We start from the raw sequence: 23,002 nt of genomic DNA on the forward strand, positions 1-23,002 counted from the left end.
CAGATTATTTTGAGATTTACTGTTAAAAAAAAGCAAAGCAAATAACCTCTAAAGTGACACGTGGCAAAGCTATCCACAGAGCAAATTCAGTAACACGTTTAATGTGAAAAAGCTATTTTTAAATGAAGTTCTACATTAAAGCTCTACTTATATACCACAGTATTCTGTTTTGCTTTGCAGAACATAAATGCATTTTAGCCTGAGCCGTACTTTTGTCTGCTGCAGCTTTCATTTAAAGTTACTGTAGTGTCATACAAGGTCAGTTCACATACATGCATAATTTAATAAAAGTTAGAATGTTAAAAATCTGTCAGAATTAGTTAAGCTCACCTCTTTATCCATACTCTCTAAATCCTCTTTACATAGAGTGTACAGGGGCATTGTTTCAGACATACTTGGCTGGCGTTTCCTCTTAGATGGACCAGGCTGTTCTTCATTTTCACTTGCTGGTAGGTCGTCTTCTTCAAACATTTGCTGTTGATGTGGCTGAACAACTCTGAAAAAATTCAGGGGTCACACATAAGAAAGATTTACTTGGTTCAGGGCTACAAATAAAATCCTACAAACAATTCATGACTGCCACGTATCTATGACTTTGCTTAATAAAGCTGTGTGTTCATCAACAGGTCAGTCAAGTCTCCTGATTAATGTTTTTATTTTCAGTCTGACAGCTGAAGTTTTTATTCTGCCTTTGACAAGGCACTCACTTCTGCTTTTGCATTGTTTTTTTAAGTAACCATCAAATGTTTCTTGTTGCCAAGAGCTTCAGTAGTTTCAGATGCCTTGCCCTTAAAATACATTAATATTCCTGCACAAGTGGAGTTTCTCCATCACTTGACAAATTTATTACTCCAAAAGCAATGCCTACATTCTAAAGCATTTTCCCCAATCTATACTAGGCTTTTAATTTTGAGTCTCCAAGCACACCCTTCTATTTCTCAGCCTTACAGACAAGAGTTCTGCATGTAGAAAGAGCATTTCTGCAGCATCAATCTTCAGACATTCCCCACATGCTAAACCTGGGTAAGATGCAAAACAGCCAATATTTCTTTTTGGCTAGTGTACTGAAGTATGGTAGCTTTTTCTTTTAGTCTGTATTCTATTACATAGTTAATTACTGTACCTAATTCAAACATTTAGATACAAAATGGAGTATGAAAATCTCCATTAAAATGGATAAAATAATCATAGCTTCATGGGAATTGCTTTATAGTAATAAAAAGATGGACTACATGTACAGCAACAGCAGGAGACTTCTACTTTCCTTAGGTAAATTTTTTGGGACTATTACTTAAGTACTAAAAACTTCTAGAAGCTAAAATTACTATACAATACAATTAACTACCAGTACTGTGTCAAATTAGCCTCCTGGAACAAGGATCTCAGCACCACCCAGAATCCAATTCAAAAGTCCTGGGTCACAAAATATTTATGTTAGCCATAAGACTGCATTTGGAGAATACTACCAAAAGCAGGTATAAAAATGACTGTATTTGAAATCACAAGCAGTTTCAAGCTGCAACTAACAAGTGAGAGCCAATCAACCTATTTCTGAGGGTGACTATAACTGAAAAAGGGTACAGCGTAGTCTCTGCAGACAAGAGTTTCTATGCAGAATGGCTGATTCTCATCAAGCCAGGATTTACAAGACTCAGCTTTAGACCAAGAGTCCGCCACAAAAAAGCCATTATGAACTTAGGCAAATCTAGTCAGCCATTGGTAAGGTCCTACAAAATTATTTCTCCTTTTGTGACCTTGACAACTTCTTAAGCACATTATCAAAATATCAAGGGTGTTTTAATCTCCATACTTAAATTCCAGAATGCATGAAATCTGAAAGCTATACGAAACTGTCAATTTTGCCCATTGTGACAGCTCATATTTTGCAAATACACATCTCTCTTCTCAGATCCCACGGATAAGTGCAAGAAATTTGAAATCTTGCTCTGAATGGGAGGTTGTGAGGGAAAAGAGCCCAACGACTGCCATGCTACCCAGACCTACACTCTCCGCTGCAGAAGACCCCCAGCAACATAGCACAACTCACTCAGCAGCCACGTGCCCCTCTGTAGTCTCTCATTCCTGTACAGTGGAATTTCTTGTGAAGCTTAACAATTTAGATGCTGTGAAAATGAACTAACCAAACAGATTTTTTTGCCAGTTTCTCAACACTGCAAGCAGTTTTTGCGTTGCGTGTTTTTTTTCCCTCCCCTCTACTATGTTTTCTATTTTAAAGATCACACTGTTGTCTTTTGCTATGAAATTGCTCTCAGACAGGAATTTTCTTAGGTAGATGACTAAAATAATATGGCACTCCACTATATTTTCCAAGAAGTTCTTTTAAAGTATTATTTCCTTGCCTTTTTAATATGTAGCCTAGGCAAGAAAGGTGGCAATGCCATTTACATTCTTAGCAAAATAGAGAATGACAAAAGCTATAAGCATCTTACAAAACTCTATTAAAAATATGACAAGCTTGACCATTCCCAAAATTAGAGAAGCTATATGCAGCATTACAGCCAAGCAGATTTTCTTAGACTACAAATAAATCTAAATAAATATAGCAGATTTTTAAAGAACATACTGTCATATGGTTGAGAAGAACTTCTCCTTTTGTAAAATACTGTGAGATTATACTTGACTACATTGCACACAAATATTAATTGCAAAGTAATTGTATTAATAGCTTCTAAAGGCTTCTGTCATATGTTTTTTCTAGTATTTTCCCACTGCTACCAGATAAGAAACACTGGGCCTTCTCATGAAAGCATTCCAAAAGCAATGTAAAGTCTTCTTAAAGGCTTGTAAGATACATTTATTTTGTCAAAAACATTTTTTAATCTTTTACATTTTCATCTGCTTGTAAAGTCAACAAAAATTAAAAACATGAAAATGCAGGAATTTACATTTATTTCTAATTAAATGAGATTCATAGGTACTTTTTAGAAAATAACACCATATTCAACCCTACAGAGGTTGGTTGCTACTTGCCAGTCTTACATCCACAAGGACACGTGTGCAGGGTGGGTTCAACATTTGTGGAAGTAACAAGAACTTTCCTTGATACATCAGGGTAAAAGCTAAAATAATATTAGCATCATGGAAGAGTTAAAATACTTAAAATTCACATGCTCAATTTGGTACTTCATATTTTTGCTGTCATGATAACATTGATAACATTAAGTAGGAAAAACAGTAACTATGAGCATAGAACTGCAGACAAAAATGTTGTGAGTGAAATTAATTCATACAAATCTTCAAGTGTGACTTAAGCCACCAACATCTGCTTGGCACACCTCTTCAAAGCATCTTAGCATTATTTTAAACCAGGGTGCTACTTTTAACTTCTCACATATAAATGACACTCATGTTTTAAGCCTTGCCTTACCTGTTAGCACATTACTAGTGTTCACTAAAATGTAACTCATGGTATAACTTTTTTCTTTATTCTAGTCCAAGCTGCCATTAGCTTTTACATTACTTTGAAAAACACTACATTACACGTCTTATGACCCATTACAATTTTAGTGTTTACAGCAATGTTTGTGGAATACTGTTTCTGTATGAAAATGCAAATTGTTGAGATACATAAGGCATGTCAAAACTCTGACATGCAGGTTATTTTTAGAGAAGAATCCTTCCTGTTCTCAGACAAAGAAGAGCTGCTAGCCATCAGCAGCCCCTGAGCAGCATTGCATTCCCTTTCATCCTACTACATCTGCAAACTTTGTTCACTCTTCCGCATGGGCTGCAACAGCTGTGATAAAAAAGCAGGTGCTCAAGTCTCAGAGCTGAGCACAATGGCAGGACCTGTTGCTTGAAATGTTGACTACATTAACTGACTGTAACTCAGATCTGTGATTCACAGGTGACAGTTACACTGCAAGTTGCATGCACAAATTTAAACTAACTATATCCAATTTTTAATTACGTTTCAAATTGAATCCCGGAAAACTAAAAATGTTGAAATCCAACACAGTGAGAACTGAAACAGCTCTTATGAAATGGTATTCAGACAACTTGCAGCCCTTCGCAATAACCAGCCCTGCAAGGAAGAGGACCTCTCCTAAGCACAAGGAGGTCTATTCTTAGACTAAGACACCAAGAACCATTGCTATGCCACGTGAAGCTACCATGTCCCCAAGGGCTCCCACTCACAGCAGTGCAATTCTGTTTCCCACTATCTGAAATTCAGAATCAGATGAAGATTTGAGTAACTATCAAAGAAAATTACTGGAGGCTTTGACTGCAGCCACCCGCAACAGGAGCGGTTGCGAGAGCCAACAACTTTAACTCTCCTTAAAATCAATGGTGTAGTTAAAATAATTCCCCTCTTTCTGTAGAATGTGAACAAGGGAGCACATTAACTCTGTCAGGACAAAAAATAGTGTCCTCCACCAATAAACTGCTGCACTAATGCAATTCTCTTATGACAAATATTATATCAAATTTTAAACCAGACATGAAGATTTTTTTAAAAAAGCTATTATTAATGAATGCTTTAAGATAAAGCTCACAGTACTGCCTCAGCTCTTCCTCAGTCAAGACATAGCAAAGCTGTTTCTATTCAGCTTTTAGTTACTTCTTTACAGCCTTCCTGCTCTGTCTGCACTCCTAGACTTTGCCAAAACACTCCACAGGATCTTAAGAAGGTGGAACTGCACTGAGGAATAGAGATGTGTCCTAATTAAGAGATTAGTGTTTACAGGTCACCAACTACACCACTAAAACCAAATCAACAGGAAATGAGAATGAAAATAATTTTTCTCAGTATAGACCTTATGCTCATCTCTTTCCTTAAGCTGCTTAGCTGTGAGGTAAAGTTGCAGCACTGAGTAACTGGATTCACAGTCAGATTAAAACATCTCAATTCTGAGCACTGACAGTCACCAAAAACCCCCCCACTGAACTGAAATAAAAGAAGAGAGCAGAAAGGAGACACAGCCTCATTCTACCTCAAAACCTGTCTGAAGCTCTGTGAAACTCAACTAAAAGTACAGCTAAAGGATATTTCTCTCCTTTTCAACAAAATACTCAAACTAAGAAGCACTTCAGCATTAAGGAAAAATAGGCCTAGGTGTGGACAAACTCCTTATCAAGTTGTTGACAAAGGTAGAAAAACCATTAAAACCTATTCTTTTAAAAGCATTCAATGATGTATTAATATCAACATTACCCATGATACTGAAGCACCTTACAAGTGTCATGAAAATTACACACAGGTAAAAGCTTCCCAGATTTATTTCTAGAAAAATTCCTTTCCACAATAACTGACCAAAAAGCCCCAAAACTTTCCAGCTCCTCTCTGGATAAATGCTGTGTCTTGACTAAGTTATTTAATGCTCCTTTTCCATGTCATAGTAAACTAAAACAGACTTTACAAGACATGGTTAAGAAGGAACTGAAAACAGGACATCTTCACAAACAAGAGTCAGTCAAAAAACCTGTGTTTTTCAGAGGAAAGCTGAAATAAGAAGAAGGCTACAAACTGATAACTGAAAAAAAAATAACAGGCTGAAATACTTAACAACAGGAAGACAGAGTGGAAGCATAACAAGCTCCACTAGGACACTAAATCTGTATAAGTGTTAACACTGCTCAAGTGGCATGGAAGGGAGAAGAAAGGCAGAACTGTGCATTTATAATTTGTGATTTATATTTTTTGAAAACTGAATTGCTTTGTAACAACTGCTGTACTCTGATCATTTTGTACAAGGGAATGCAGACCACACTTTACAAAGAAAAGCTTAGCCTTTACCTGGATACTTCTTTACCATTGGAATGAACAAGCCTTGCTAAGCTTGTTAGAATTCCAGAAAGTCAGATCTTTTATTTAGATAATTAAGGATGAATTCTAGATATTTTACACATCCTTAAGAGACAAGGGGTGCTTTTGCAGCTTAACACAAATTTTGACAAAGTCCAGAGAGGTACTAGCCTTTGTACTTCAAAAAGCAGATTGCCACTTCCTCCTCCAGAACTAGTGTCTTTACTTTGTGGTCTAAGGATTAGTAATGAGCACTCAGCCTTATGGCCTTACTTCACAATGCTCAGTCAGCTACACATCTCTTCCATCACTTCTGATATTCCTCAAAAAAAAAAAAAAAATTTGGTTTTGTCCTTTGTTTTTTGTTTAGTCTTCCCATTTGAAGGAATTACGCCAAGAGGAAAATTTTATAAACAAGAACCAACTGCTCAGGTATATTTCATTAACAAAAAACAATCCAGTATTTTAAGACCATTAATAAACATCAAGCTGCCTCACTTCAGTGCCCAGTAACTGTAACATTCTTTAGACTAAACACACTAACTACACACTGAATTTATTTGGTTTGAGGTTTCCAGTTCCACTTCAGTGAGGCACAAAAAGCATCTGGAACTGTAGCATCCTGACTTCACTTCAGCTGATTATTCACTTTAGCTCATTTTCTTGGCTTTTTAAAAAGCAAACAAAGTAAAGCAAAAAATGCCAATTTGATCAAATGAAAGGATACTGAGAGTAAGATTTACTACAGAATCTAGAAATGCAGATAATGTGACTCTTAGCTATGCTTTAGGTACCTGAAGGACGAGTGTTCACCGTGGACTGGCAAGGTGATGGGAGGAGCTGGAGACTGGATGTACATTGACTGCCCAGATGTCTGGGTGCCTTTCCTGATCAGCTTTCCAGTGTTAGGATCATAAATTCGAACTTCAGGACCAGGTTGAGACTTCGGATGGATGGGTGTTGGGTGAAACAGAGCTGTCTGAAATGTGCTGGGTGTATCAGGAAATGTGGCAGGGCTATTTTCTCTGTTAGATGGAGTTAAGAAAAAAATTTCATTAGAAATTTAAATAAGCTATCTAACCAGAACGTAAAAAACAAGTACTCCCTTTTTCTCTAAAGCAGAAGAGGGAAATGGTTTGGAAAATCTCTAAAGAAACATTTCTTCTCCTCCATCTCATTAAAATCTCACCGAATTTAAAACAGAAAACTGCAAATACAAGATAATATCAGGTTTAAATTACTAAAATATTAACAAGTGTGCCTTAAAAATTGTCTAAACACAAAGCTACTGAAATGGCTTCCAGGTAGTAACAGCACAATTAGTATAGTATGATAATCTGCAAAAATGTAACAAAGAGAACAGCAGGCTACTGTATCAATCTATTTGCTCTTCAAATTTGCTCTGAAAGAAAATAAGCAGGTAGTATTAACTTGCAAGTTAACCAAACTATTTTTTTAAAATACTAAACTGCCTATGATCACCCTGCTGCATTTTAAAAACAGCTTTAGAAGTCCCAGCAGAAACACTCAGAGATGAGTCTGCAGGAATCAACATTATAGCACCCTATCCAATTATGATGAAGTACCACAAGAAAAGCAAGTAGATTGAATAATTTTTAAAAAAACATCAAATAAAACAGCATGTTATGCTCCATGAAAGCAATGCTATGTAAAGAAAAGATTCAATTAATTTGTAACAAAGGTTAGAAGTAACAAAAAACTGGAGATGAATTTTCACCAGATGTTTTTATGGATGTTTCTGAAGTAGTCTTGTAGCAATGACACGGTAAACCAATTCCAAGCTTACCTATTATTTTCTTGTTATCTTAAGTTCATTTTGCAATCAAATGTTTTCTCAGACTTCTCCCCTCCCCTAGTTTATGTGCTTTGGACCTATAATCACTGTTTCAAGCAGCTTCACTAAGGAGAAAAATCTTTTCCAAAGTAGCTGCATGTATTGGGTTAAAATAAAAGTATCTGCATTAATACAGATATCCTACTGACTGAAGGTTGGGTGGGGGGGAAGTATGAAGTCAAGATGCATTGTATTTGAAACACAGAAGTAGGATAAAATATCAAGTTTTAGTAAAATGGAAGAGTAAATTAATGGAGGGTGGAAGACTAACATTCACCCAGACATCAAAAAACAATGTTCTCAAGCCACTGTCCAGGTTTCTGCTGCAAACTTAGCAGTGTCAGGTCTCTGAGATATATTAAGCATCCTGTGCAAATATTCCAAAGTTTGACTAAAAACCATCTGACAGTACTTTCTAAAGACTAAGTATCCTAGTCAAGTCATAAGCAGGCTATATGACTTTCCCTAAGTTATAGGGATCCTGTGTCTCTACCTAGTGTTGCATTTGATAAATGCCCTCTCTGCCACATGTTTCTTCTTCTGGTGTCTTTAAAGGCTTACACATCCATGTTCTGCCCTCAAAGGGCATCTTGTAAGTCAAAAGTAAATCCCTAGCATAGTTTATCACACCAGTATCAGTTTAGTACAGAAACCCCACTATGCTGTGCTCCTTCATGTCTAAACACAGAAGGGAAGATCCTTCATTAGGCTTGCAAGATGTGGGTCTACCCAAACATGTAAGTAAAGAAGCAGAGGCTGGCTTGACAGTACCTTGTGATGAGTTAGTTTAACCATGCCACTATCCTGCAGGGGACTGTTATTGACAGCCATTCAACTTCCTCTTTGTTAATAATGTTTTTGGCTGCCTTTTCTACTTACTGTCACCCTTGTGCACTAATTATTTTTTACCTTTTCTCTTTCTGCACTTTCTTATCATCCCAAAACCACATCTCACTACTACCTATCTTCCAGTTTTTTCCACCTATCTTCATGCCTTCCAATTCCTCTTAGAATTTTCAATGATATTTTTCTGTTTCTCTCTTCTCGTCACTACCAAGTTTCACCAAAAAATTCCATACTTTATCAGCTCTTCACATAGTCAAAGTATGTACATTTTTTGGCAGTGTGAATGATCCTGTGCCTTGGTGGCATTCCCTGTGTTAGCATATGGATGAACTGAAAAGGGCAACTTCTGCAAATTAAAAGAGTTAACAACAATAACTGCTAAGGAAAGTAATGTTACCACAAGTTTTCTCCTGACTGTGCTAGTTACTGAACTGCCTCCTGATTCCTTGACACTCTTCAGTTTAAGTAAGAGAGAAATGGATAAAAACAGGGAGTTCTTCTATAGAGCCCAAAAGCATTCCACATCATTCTGAACTTGTCAGAAAACAATTTATTAACAAATCACAGCATTACTGTATGAATAACCTGTTTTCACGGCCCCTATTCCCTGAAGGAATAGCACGTACCTGTGTGTTTTGATGTAGTCATCCTTTAAAGGAAAGAGCTGCTCCTCAACCTTGTCCCAGCGCTCCAGGCAGCTCCACAGCCAATCAGGGTTTACAACATGGAGATCCTTGCAGTCCTGAGCTTGTCGTACTTTTTCTGTGCCTATTACAGAGTCAAACACAACATAACAGTGTTCCCAGAAACACAGAAGACAAACCAGCAAGTAGTTAAAACTAAGAACGTTCTATCATCAATTGTACAGAAAAAAAAAGCAACACTCCTCCCAATCCAACAAAACAATCACAGTATATAGAAGTGACAATCTAAGTAAGATGCAGAACCTCAGACTCAAGCTGGATGAATGTAACTTTCTGAAGAACTGGCACCATGCAAGTAAGCCACTAAGATTTATACAGAAAATCTCTGCATCTTTTCTGCATGTTAGCCCAACAAACAACACAAGTGCACTTTTGAATAACATCTCCGTCACTTGTATTTGTTAGTAATCCAAGAAGAAGCAGCTTTTTAGTGCTGCTGAAGCCTGACTAACTTAACATACCAACTTTTTTACACATGGTTCCCTGTTCATACAGAGTGCTACCTTCAACAGGCTGTCACCCACTCAACCTCCATCTACCAGAAGTGGAGGCAAACCAGACAGAATTCCTTTGTGATGAGACAGGAACAAAGAATGTGAAGTTAAACATGTCAGGCTAACATGCAGTCCAGCTGAAATCACCAACAGGGCATCCTGCAAGTAACAGGTGATCTCAAATTCTGCTCTCTGGAGATGCCAGAACAAGAGATAAACAGTAAAGTTGCTACACATCTGCCAAACAGCATGAAAATCACTGCTGTGATTTAATCCCAGCCACTCTTTGACTCCTCCAATCACCCCAGTGGGATGGGGAGGAGAATAATGGAAAAAACACTAATTAACACTAGTGAGTTAACAACAGCTAATTAAAGAAAGTAAAATACAATAATACTAATAATATGAGCCCTTGTCTGTTTTCACATGTGAGAACAATGAAACAATGAAGCCTTCAGGGGGAAAAAAAAAATCAAGTTTCAGAACAATTCTGACAAGGAAGGAAGAACAGTAAATTAATTTGATGCTTTCATCACAGTTCCCTGGAGTTTTATTTTCATGACTGTCATTCAACAATATGATTTTACTTGTTTCAATTTAGATGAAAATCTTGAAGTACCCACACTTCTTCACGCAATTTGAAGATGAGATGAAGCAGCTAATCTCAAGTATTTAATACCCTTTGTGCAAGCTGAGCTACAATCCACTGGGACAGACAGATGAAACGTACTTGAGGATTGACCTAACTAGTTGGTTAGACAGCTTAGTTTAAGACATCTGTAAGATTAAGAGACAAAATAAACAGAAAGGAGATAATGGTCCTTTATCAAACTGCTGAAAGCCTCTGTTTCCTCACTTTTCATCCCCCAAACCCAATGGAATGCAGGAGTAGGGCTAAATTTTTCTCTAAATACACATATATTTTTTCTTAGATTTAGATCAACAGAAAACAATGTTGTGGGCACAAATACATTTTTTTTTTTCAGCTGTAAATGCAACCCATTGCACAGTTCAGTATGTAAGAGCTGTACATATAAAGCTTTACTCTACACTAATACCATTTTAAAAAAAGGTAACTTAAGGACCCAAGATAAACACAAACAAAAAAGATATTTCAAGATACAGCCCTGTCCAAACCTCTAATGATCTGGACATGGAATATTTTAATTTTAGCCATGAAATAAAAATAAAAACACTGTGCAACAAAGATTAAGTGAAAAACAATTTTAGAACTGCAATTGTGTTAAACCCAGCACACCACTGCAGTCCAAGAAGTTTTAACTGGCTAAAACATAAAACTCTAATAAGGGAGGTCAATTTAATCCCTGAATCATACATGCCCTGATTTAAGAAATCTGTTTTCCAATTAATTATCAGTTACAAAAGTAACTGAGAAATTTCATACAACAATTGCTGGAAATGAGCCAGTTTACAGTGCCAGAAGGAGCTTTGACTGGAGGTATTATTAATATTTAATTAACCTCAATAGGAATTGTAGAAATACCTGCAGTTAGAAACAGTTATGCATAAAGCTGTATTTAATTTATACACAGGGTATATTTCAGAGGAAATAAAGAAAAGGTTCTGAAAGAGAATCAGTTGAATTGATCTGGGAGAAAAAGGATTGAAGAAGTTGAAGTTTAAAGCTTAGCTTGGACACTGATTTCTGTTGAGAATAAAAGAGAAAAGGAATAACAACATCAGAAAACAAACCAGTAAGTAAAAAAAAGGCAACAAGAGCAAGAAGCCTGGTAGAAGTTATGGTTTCTATGCCTGGTATTAGATACTGGATCTAGCATCAGACACAGCTGGCAATACTGTCCTGCACATAACAGCTCTGGAGCTGACTGAATATCACAGACAAAGCTGTCATTTCACTCGTAAGCAAACACAACAGTTAACCAGAGCTAGTGATACTGTTGGACAGATGGAACTATGCTGCTCTTTTTGGACTTCATCAGGGGAAACATGGACATAACTGTAATACTGCACCTTCACCTCATGGTATATCTGTGAAGTTACACCAGGAGATGGCTTTCTCCAACTGTTTTTCAAACTCATGTTTCTGCACTGATGTCAGGTGTTTCATCTTGCTGCCCCTTCCTCCCCACCCCCACATTCTGCATTTACACATATCTGATTGTTTCATACTGCACACATGATGAGGAGCTATACAAATTCCAGTTGACAGGATTGTGACAGAGAACTTAAACATGAAAGCCAAAATAGCACAATTTTGTATGAAGCTGCTACTGGAACTAGATGGTCATTAAGGTTCCGAACAACCTAAGTGTTCTAGGATTCTGGGAAAGCTGGTGACACAGACTTGTGTGTAACCAAACCCACCTCTCAAGAGTCAAAAGTCTTACCTTTCTCACCTCCACAACATGAAGGCTTTCTGCCTCCTCCCTATTTCTGAAGTGCAGTGGCCTATTGCAAACTCCAGCATACTGAAAACTGCATGAGGGAATGCAACTGCATCCTCGTGGAGAGGACTTCCTACTTCTAGCTGACATCTTCACAAATCCAAGATTTCACATGTATAATGTACTTAAAGCAACATTTGGTGAAACACCAAATTTAACTGGGAGGAGAAACAGCACTGTGATAATATGTTTGCTGTCTCCTCTCCCCTTCCCCACTGTAACTTCTCCTTTTTGAATTACGCTTATTAAGACAAAGCAGCAGAAAGATTTTAATCCATCCAAGCAATGGTACTTCTGATGGAACTAAAAACATCTGAATTACCCAGCTGAGCTGGAAATCACTTAGAGAAAAACTAATTTTCCAGACTACTTTTTTGCATTATTGTCATCTAATCACCTTACCCTACTTCAAATTCTAAAGTTGCTTCAGAAAGTTAAAAAGGCATAGAAGTTTTCCCACATGAAGCAACTGGGGCCCAAATTAATCACACCTACTCTCTGATGGATAGAGTGAAGAAGATCGTATTGGCAAATGTTATTTTCAAATCTGGGGAAAGTGCTTATAAATTCTACTTCTGAACTTGCTGAAAACAGTGCTCAGCTGACTGTGGCCTTTGATTCAATTTCACCCATGAGGAACTCAGTGTGAACGCTTAAGGCTGTGCCAGGACTAACCAAGGCATATGATGAGAGATCACCAGCAGCACTTGCAGAACACTCTCCTGATTCCAACACACCAAAATCAACATATCCTTATGGCAGTTTACAACCAGGCTGCCAGACATTGCTCGGAAAATCCAATCACTAAAAGTTTATTTCTCTTCAGATAATCTTTATGTATAGATGTTGATTTATAATCAAATCTTGAAACTCTTCTGCAAGAACACTGACCTAAGACAAGGGACAGATGTAATGTTCTGAAGCACATTAAACCTGAACCTTTAGTTCAGGTTTTACTCTGCACTCTGCTTAACCAACAAAAGCAATAGGCTTATCTGGTCAGTGGCCAAGTTTAGAGCAATGCTTAACCCAAATATTTTTAAAAGACACAGCCCTCAAACACATTTTTCAGGAAAAAAATGCTGTTGACACATCACAGGTGTAGGAAATGGCATTGACTCAAATATATTTTGGGAAATAAAAGAAATTTGGGGCCTAAACTGATGTGCTTCCATTCCTACCACATTACAATAAATTTTGAGAGATCTGAACAGCTCTATCTGGTCTACCAGCAAAAATTCAATACAAGAATCAACTACGGTCTCCTTTATCTCTTCAGGAAGGAACGTAACAAGGTTTATGAAAAATAGTGTGATAACTGCTTAGCCAAGTATGTACACAGCTATAAAACCTCATCCTACAGTGCAGTTTACTGATGCTTAAAGCAAACAGCAGATGTTTCAAAAACTGAAGCAAAATTTGTGCAGCCCATAGACAAGTGGTAAGTACTACAGGATAGCCTTTTCTCAGTCACACTTTATAAAAGCTGACTAGATGATGCAAAGATCCTGTATTTTACAGCAATTCAGGCAGACTATTTTCTGCCCTATGTAATGAAAAAGTCCTAATTTTTTTCAAGAATAAGGATTTATTAATTTTTAGAATTCAGAGTAGCTGTGTCTACATGGAAACAAATGGGCTATCTGCAGACAAAGAGACAAGTATATGTAAAGAATAAAAGAAATTTAAATAATTTATTCTAATAGGCTGGAAAGAAGGCTGTAAAAATCTAAAATGTTTTTCAGCAGCTGTTCATTTCAATGCACCTAGCTATGATGAGGTCATGTAACAGGGGAAACCCCATCACTTCAAGATCTAAGGGATAACTGTTTCACATTGACTTCTTCCCTTTTAGGTCTCTGCCAAATTCTTCCTTTGCTTTCAAAATGAGAAAGCTAATAGTAGTTACCCCCAAACGCTGCTGCAGATTAATTACCTGCCTTTCCTTACATCTCACTTAGTGCAAAGTAAATATGCACATTCAGCTGCTTGTCAGAGTCCCAAGTCTGCTGCTGTTAGTGGTGTCACCTAGAAAGACTGAACCAAAAGGTATTTTAGAATTGCTTTTCACAAACACATTAAAAAAGAAAAAAAAGAAAAAAGTATATAGATAACAATGTTGCCTGGTCTTACATCACTGACTTCTGAATAAAACTCAAGAAGGGACATGCTTTTTTTCCCCTTTTCACCAGCAATTAGACATCAAGCAGTGCTTCAGATGTTTGCCATGGGAGCCAGAGATGCAATATTTGTATGGCTTAGTGTCAGTAAGAGGCCTGTAAGAATTTGCTCTCTAACCATAAAATAATCACTGTGAAAATCACATTGACAGATGAATTATCACAAATCCAGCTGTGACAGGACAAAATTTATATCCTTAACATCTCTGATTAAGAAGTTTCCTTCATGAAATTAGAATGATGCAGCATAACTACTCCCACCTGCCAGAGGTGAGAATAATTGTCTCCAGTTTAAAAAAGCCAAAACCCCATCACAAAACCAGAACCAGTCAATCCATAAGAACCTTACAAAGGGTTATTATTGGATAATACAGTTTTATTCACTCTAAATCCCTCTATTTCATTGTCATTGTTACAGAAATAACTATTAAATGATGATGAAAGATGACAACAGTATTTACCCTTAGGTGGAAATGACTGCCAATTTACCTCATCTAGAATTAGCACAATATGCAATTTAATAATAAAACAACAAAGTTAAAATAGTTTTTCATATTAAGATATACTTTAGTATGATTCACTAAGAATGTGCAGTGGCACGTAATTTACTTATAAAAATAGAACACAAGGATGCACAGATACATCTACATAAACACAGAACCCTCAAACCGTACATTCAAAAAAAGAAATCAAATTAAAAGTCAACTGCTTCTCATTACCATGTGATGTGTACCTTAATGTGTTTTTCAACACTTTTCACTCTAGAGAAATCTGTTTGTTTGGGAGAGTCTCATTTACATTTATCCTGTCAGTTTTACCCCATCACACAATAGTTGCATCTGATGTATAATTACATTCCGAAGTCATCTAGCTTAAAATAAACAAAGCAACTTTGAAATGAAGCATTTTAAGATTTGAAATTGGAAAAACATCTCTTATATTGATGGCTATTATGTCTCCAATGAAGTATGATGAGCTTGCATAATTCCCTGCTGAAATAAGCATTACTATTTATGAAATTTTAAAACAGCTGTTCAGCAACTGTAAGTAAAACAGTGGAGTCCCAAACTGATGCATCCACTGATTTCAATACTTCACATTCACTGTTGCAATTATCACATCTTCACAGCCCAGAATCCCAGCTAATTTCAATGCATCTAATTCCAACTCCTGAGTTTTAGGTTGTTTTTACTACTAAAATGTCTGAGTTTTAGGTTGTTTTACTACTAAAATGTCTATCTCCATTTATATCATATGCTTTTACTATATATATGCCTCTCAACATACAGTTTTATGAGGAAAGTACCCTCTCCTTAAAATACAAGCCAGTGTAACCAAGCTGCCTCTGACGTACGAAAACCCCACATGAACTGCAGTCAAAAAACCCTAAAAATAATAGGTGGCAGATAATGTATTCTTTGCTTATGATGCCTAAGCGTGTACTAAAACTACCTGTTTCAGATGATTGAAAACATGGCAGTTTTACTTTTGGATTTCATGGGTATGACTATCAGATACTTAGATTCCACGTAATTTCAGATGGCCAGCAATGAGGGAACCAAGCCTCAGGGTGCACCCCCCCAAAAAAGTGTGCTAGAAGGTAGAAATGCTGACTGGTAGCCCCTCTATGGCAGCTACCAATGATACACTGCTATCCATTACAGCTATGAAAAAAACAGGCAGCTTTGTCAAAGATAACCTGAAAGTTACACTGAACTCTCTTACGTTTCCTTTAACAAAACAATACAGGTTAAGCACAGTGCAGTGACAGGGTGTTAGCAGTCTCTTAAAATAATTTGTTTGAATTCCATACCAAGTGAAACTAAACCATAAGAAGTCAATCTGAGAAACTGAGAAAGAGAGCACAACTATACCTTCATAGCAAGATGACCATAAACTTTTCTTCGACACAAATTTTAAAAGTTTCTAATCAGCAACTTTGAATCTTTGACTATTATATTGCCAATTCCTAACAGAAAAATGGGATGTGACACATTACATTAATGGGTCCTGCTTTTAACAATTAAAAGTCACATTCTGAGCAAAAAGGAGAGAAAGATTCTGTTATAAAGGCTGCTAAATTGTTTTAGGAAGAATCCTTCCTTTGATTTCAATTCTAATCTCAGTTACATTCAAGTCTGTAGATTATACAAAAGTGCTCAAGGCATGAACTCTAACAGACTAAAAGCTTCTCAAATACCTACCCGTCCTTGCTGCAATGAGATGTGTTGCTTTATCAGGATCATCAGCACTCAATACAAGATTCTTCACAATTTTAGCTCCAAGTGCTGTGGCATGATAGTGTTCCCGTGTCTTTTCAATGGGGAAGTTTGTTGGGTAAAGTCCGCTAAATATTATGGTTACATCTGCCAAGACTTTACTTTTTAGTTCTGGTACTATTTTTCTGATGTCTGGAATTTCTTCAATCTCTTTTTTCAGGTATTTATCATACTTTGTGTAATAATCAGTGTGAACTCGCACAAGGATCTCCTCGAGGTATATTAAATGGTCGTCATCATCTGTATCATCTTCCTCTTCTTCCTCCTCCATGCTCTGGTTTAAGGACTCACCCATTGTCATTCCAGACTGTTCACTAATCTGAGATTCTGTTTCAGCTTCTTTCTTGTCTCCAGACCCATTTCCTGATTCACAAAGGCTTTCCTGTTCACTTTCCTCTTGTGCTTCAAGATCAATTTTGTCCTGGATATTTTCACTAGGTAAAGACTGTGTGTCCCCAGAATGGTTCACCAGACCATCCTTTTTCTCACTCACATCAGTGCAACACTCTTGTAGCAAATTTTCATTCTGAAGAGGTTGTTTGGACTTCTTCCAACTTCTCTTTTCCTCATTCTCACTATCTGATACAGAAGTGGATGACTTTTTGGTATCCAATCCATCATCACTTTCACTGTCACTAGAAAGTTCAAAGTCCAAGTCATTTGTTGTCTTCTCTTGGGTTTGCTGTTTATCTGTAACTGTTCTGTCAACTTCTTCTGAAAAAATCTGCGATTCTTTCGTATCTGCCAAATCATCAGTGACTTCACTGTCCATTTTGTGATCAGTGCTATCATTTAAGGAGTCCTGAGCATTAACTCTATCATGGGAGTTCACATCCCCATCAGATGTTTCACTGCTTACACAAGTACTCCCATTTGCAGTGCAAGTGTCCTTTGCAGTTTTCTTGAGACCATTACTGTGCTCTTCCACACATATAACATTCTTTATTTCTTCGACATCTTTTGCTGAAATCACTGCTGAATCCAATGCCTCAGGTTTTGTAGAGTGGTTTGCTAAGACATGGGCAAGAAAGAAAACATATACATATTTTCCCTTTTTTCAAGATTAACCAAAATTTAATTTTCATTGACACAGAGTTTACATATGGACTTAGATTTCATTATGCTTGGAAATGATCACTAGGCTTTTCAAAATTGTTAAGAATCTCTAGGTGCCAAAGGACTAGGTGAAAGGACTGTCAAGCCTAACAAACACTACTTTTGTACAGAAGTCATATAAGCAGATTTTTTTTTTTCTTTAAATCACAGGTCATAAGCAATTTGTTAACTCTACAAGCATTAAAGGATTTGTCTTGTAGTGTAAGTTTTACGATTACAACTTGAAGCAATGAAAATAAACAAATGGGGGATAGAATTTGCTTCATAAGTCCTTATCCACAACTACACTACAAAAACTTTATTTATAAACAGCCATATCTTTCACGTTACCTAGTTTTCATAACAAAATAATTGAACATTAGTCCTTGAAAAGATATGTGAATTTCAGCAACACAAAGATGACATTCAAGCTCAATTTAAGACTGCAGAATTGCCAGTAAAAGGGCAATAGAGTCAAAAGCAGAAGAACAGCTTTAGGATGTGTCTGCAGACATCTGCACTAGTAGAAAGACAATTAAAGAAAACACAGACTTCCAAAACTATGCACACCAACATTCACTGGGGACATTTGTGTGAAATCATGCCACTTTGTCTCCCTTTTGTGATCATGTTCCTACCCTGCAAGTAACAACAGGAGTCAAGTGTAGAGGACCCACATCACAGTGACCCAATTCAGGTTGATCACAGTATATCTATTGTTGTACTGGGCACTTCTACTTCAAGAAGGGAAAGAGAGCAATGTCACAAGTATTAAATGAACGAAAAAGACCCAAACCCTTGGCTAAACTGGAAAAAGTCTGACAATTCTATCTTATGACACTGTGCTTGAAATACATTTTGCCCCCAAATAATTACCGATCTAGTAATGTGTACTTTCTAAATCCATTATGCGTATTACACTGCTGAGCCTGTTGAACATAAGGTTCTTGTGTCAAGTGCCAGAATCCCTTGTTCAGTAGGTGCTAAAAATTCACACTAATTTTATTAGCATGGTTTAGATCAGGAGGCAAACAGATTTCAACATTCATTTTCAGCAGTGTGTTGAGGCCAGAGTTTACAACCTATTCCTCCAAGTCCCAAGGACAAAGAAGGGGACTGAAGAGGTGAAACCTACAGAGAAGAAAAAGTCAGCTTGTTTTACATGGGGGTGTAAGGGAGAAACTGTCCCCCTCTACACATTCTTCAACAGTTTGGTGCATTGCCAAATCAGCTCTCAGCCATAACACATTACTGCTTCACTTCTGCTCTGGTTGATGCCAAAAGGAATGCTCTCAGTAAGAACTGTCCAGCTTTACCAAGCTACTCACACTGGTGCTGTCAACTTCAGGTGTCTGGGATTGCCCAGATCAGCACAACTGCAGTATTACTAAGACCATCTGAATGACTTGCATTAGTCATGTCTGAAAAGTAGACTAAGTTACAAACATGGTTTAAAAACAGTCTAATTACCTTTCTTCTTCATTTGCATTTCTCTTGATCCAGGAGGTGCATTAATATCTCCTATCCCCTGAAAGTATACATATTTCTTCACAGTTATCAAATTGGGTGCAAACTTCCAAACATCCTCTCTATCATCAATAATGCAAACCATGGAATCTCCACAAGGAAATAGATCTCTAAGGGACAAAACAGTTGATAAATTAAGCCAGTTTTGGAAATTTATACAGCAATGAAAGCAATTTCTGTTGATGCTCTGTTTATGAGCATGTTTGCAGAACACAGAACTTATGAAAAGTCAGCAATATTAAAATTATGGAATTCAAAATACAAGCTTCGAACAAATTAAAAGTTAGTGGAAAAAAAAGGAAACACCTTTTTTAAAATCTGTCTCCCAAAGGTTAAAAGCAGAAAACAAGAAACTTCCATGAGAACAAACCATTACAACATGTCAGTCTAGTTTTCACTGGCTTTTGTCAGCCAACAGCCCAAAGTCAACTATCACAAGGTCAACAGACTACCTATATATGAATAGGTAAAAGACACAAGAAGAGTTTTAAAGAGTAGATTCATTCAATCCAAGTTAAGGAAACATAAATACTAATATCACCAATCACCTAGGGGGAAGAGGAGGTAGAGTACTTAAGATGCATATGAAAAACAGTGCAAGAAAAGAAAAAAAGCTTCTCTTTTGCTACAGTCAGGTGTGGAAGGGCAATAACTTCTAGTATTTCATAAAGCTGCATTAAACCTATCTTAGAAAAAATCTTGGCTTTATACTCTGAGAAAGAGCAGAATGTGAATTTAGACTAGAATATGAATTCAAGGCTCTAGATGACCTAATTTTGAGAAACACTAGGAACAGAAGGTGCTTTTAGCACATTTGAAAGCCAGAATACTAGGTATTCAATTATGAATTAAACTCAAACTGAGAATTTTGGTTTAATTAAAAAAAAAAACAAAACCCCACAACATAAGTCATTATACACAATCACAAGACAAAGTGGAAATACAGTTGTTATTACAAGAATAAGAAGCGTAAGTGAAAAAATGATGCCATGGCATCATGCTCTTAATGTTCTGCTACCACAGAACCCATTAAGCAGAAATGCTGCAATGCCCAACACCTCAGTTTTACTGACGTGATGTTGATATTTAAGAGGCAGACAAAGAAGGACATAAAGACATTAAATGCAGAGGGAATAATTTTTATTTTTTTAGCATATTTTCTGGTTGTTATCCTTTTCTATATAATGCCAAAGACATATATACATACCTAAGATTCCCAGTTTTAGAAAATGGATCAATACATTCATCCCTTGACAATATCCGATGGGAAAAAAGCTTCTTCTCAGGGTCCAAAAATCCTTTTGGAAGAAGAAATTAAAAAGTTAATGTTCAAGATGTTTATTCCTTGTTTATGTATTATACACTTCTGCTATTTCAGTTTGTGCAATAGCAGTGTAACAGACAATTTCAAGGCATGAGATATGGGAGAAAGTACAGTGGATCAAGTATTTGTAGCTAATTCAGTAAGATTAATTTAAAAAACTCCATCCCATTTTCTTTCATAATGGCAATAAAACTGAATTTGTGACAGCCAAATAAATAAGGCTGAAAGAGATACAGCAGGTGATACGTACACAATTTTTGCAACTTACATTCATCTCTCTGTAATTGGTTCTTTAGAGCTACATGCTCTCCTTAGCTCATTATGCCTAGGGACTGCAGGGAAGTCTCACAAGAGTCGGCAATGTGCTGCAATATTTAAGCACAGTAGGAAGTCAAGTGACAGTTCCAGCCGGAGCTCTTGCATTTTGTAGGTTTTAAGTTGTACCTCTAACAACTACTTTGATACATTTACACATAATGAATATATCCTGGGAGTGCTAGAAATATTTAGGCCCAGATATAGTAACTTTCCTGACTACACTCTTAAAAAAAAAACAACCAACCAACCAAAAAAACAACCCCAAAACCAAAACAGAAGCTGTGCTAGCTGATCTTAAAGCAAGATAAAGCGCCATTATTTACAAAAATTATGACTTGGGTGTACAAACACACATGCACATGCTTCTAAACCTAGTCTCCAATAATGAAATTCACCTTCATGAGCAGATCACAGCCACATCATTGCTTAGAAAGAAACTGGTATATTACATGCTAACCTATATTTTTTGTTTTGCTGAATTTGTACTGAAACTAATATCAACTTCTCATTATTCTTATGAATAATATAAGGCAGTCAATGCTTACTTGGGAGCCATCTTTTCAAGTTTTACTGTCTTTTACTTTAAATGATGGCCATATTGTAACCGGAAACAGAATTCAAAATGACTACAGACTCCATGGAACCAACTTTAATTTTCTTTCAAGGAGCTCAGATTTGTACAGAACATACGTTCAACTCCTTTTAACAGTCTTGCTCCCAAGAGTACCTTAAGTTGGGACAAAGCTTAAAAAAAACCTAAAAATCAGTCATCACTTCTGAAAGTTGATCCTGGATGTAATTAATATTGATGTGTAACTGGAATAACTTAAAACCCATAAAAGCAAGAAAATTCTGAGTTAAGGACAGAGGTTCAACCTTAACTCACCCGACTATGCTTAAGAATTGCTGCAAACTCGTAGAATCATCCCCTGTAGTGAGACCCTTGCAGTACCTAGGCATAACGAATTGAGAGAATTAGCTACAAATATTTATTGCTGTACACACAGATACTTTTGACAAACTACAAAAGCTGTCATACAATCTGCTGTTCTCCCCAACAAAATTCTCTTCTGCTATTTGTCTGAATACACAGGAACTCTCTACACTGAATTAGACACAAGCGCACTGATTACATGGCAAAATTTCAATGATGCACTCAGCTGCAATGTTGCCAAGCTAAAACTGTAAGAAAAATGAAGCTGAACTAAAGTCCAAATGCAGAAAGCCCGGCTGCCAGGGATTAGAGATAAGGTAGCATTCCAAAGCTTCACAGTAATGCTTTATCTCTAAACTAAAAATACACTAAGGATAGAGCTAATAAAAGATCCATCTACAAAGATACAAGCCCACCTTAGGAGAGTACAAAGTTAAGCTACCTGAGTAATAACACAGAAAACAGCACTGGTCTCCTTTAAAAATGTTCCTTCCAGGTCAAACTGGTTTCTTTTAGATGTTCCCTAGTCAACTGAACCAATATAACAAATAATTGGATGTTTTCACATCCCAAGGAAAGGGCAGGTAACATTTCATTCATTTCATCATTTATCTTCTTCAACACACCAGGCACCCACCAAAACCACACTCTCCTCTGCAGCTGGACAGGGGAGAGAAAATATAATGAAGGGGTCATGGACTGAGATAGAGACCAAGAGAGACGGGAAAAACTGAGCTGAAAAACTGAGCTTCCACTTAGTCTCATAAATTAGACACTATACTAGGTATGTCCCCAAGTTTCTTGAACAAATTGAAGACACTATAATTATCCTTTACCACATTAGGAAGGACTACCCAGTAGACTCACCTAGCAGAGACTATTACCCCAGTTATTTGTTTCCCATTATCTCAGACTGGCTCTTTGCACACAGACTTAACAAACCATACTGCCTGCTCTTAATAAAGACTCCCTTAAAAAAGAAAATTCATAAATAAGTAAAAATTAAATTAAAACCATCAGAAGATACAATGTTGAAAACTAACTCATATTGGGGATGTCTCAAATCTTAGAGAAAGATTGAGTTAAATAGCAGTTCCCAGGAGAAGTTACATAACAGTTGGAACCAACACGAATCTGAGTAAGTAATTTTATAAATACAACTAAAATTGAATTTCTGAAGAATCAGGTTACCTTCAGTTCTAGTTGAGATTCTACTTTACAACCTGGAAAGAGCTGTTGACCCGATCTTTCAA

General features: G+C 36.8%; 1 protein-coding gene across 2 annotated transcripts in view; it reads right to left on the reverse strand.

The window, feature by feature from the left end:
• The window catches only part of CTDP1 (CTD phosphatase subunit 1), an 84,241-nt gene that overhangs the window by 52,724 nt on the left and 8,515 nt on the right, over positions 1 to 23,002 (reverse strand). For both annotated transcript variants that reach the window (XM_062498609.1, XM_062498602.1), the window contains exons 5-10: positions 20,381 to 20,471; positions 19,117 to 19,283; positions 16,477 to 17,562; positions 9,095 to 9,236; positions 6,562 to 6,792; positions 331 to 496 (exon numbers count right to left, since the gene is read on the reverse strand). In XM_062498609.1, the coding sequence (XP_062354593.1) occupies positions 331 to 496; positions 6,562 to 6,792; positions 9,095 to 9,236; positions 16,477 to 17,562; positions 19,117 to 19,283; positions 20,381 to 20,471 (1,883 nt within the window). The remainder of the gene's footprint in view (positions 1 to 330; positions 497 to 6,561; positions 6,793 to 9,094; positions 9,237 to 16,476; positions 17,563 to 19,116; positions 19,284 to 20,380; positions 20,472 to 23,002) is intronic.

Source organism: Cinclus cinclus, chromosome 1 (assembly GCF_963662255.1).
Source record: "Cinclus cinclus chromosome 1, bCinCin1.1, whole genome shotgun sequence".
Classification (NCBI taxonomy): Eukaryota; Metazoa; Chordata; class Aves; order Passeriformes; family Cinclidae; genus Cinclus; species Cinclus cinclus.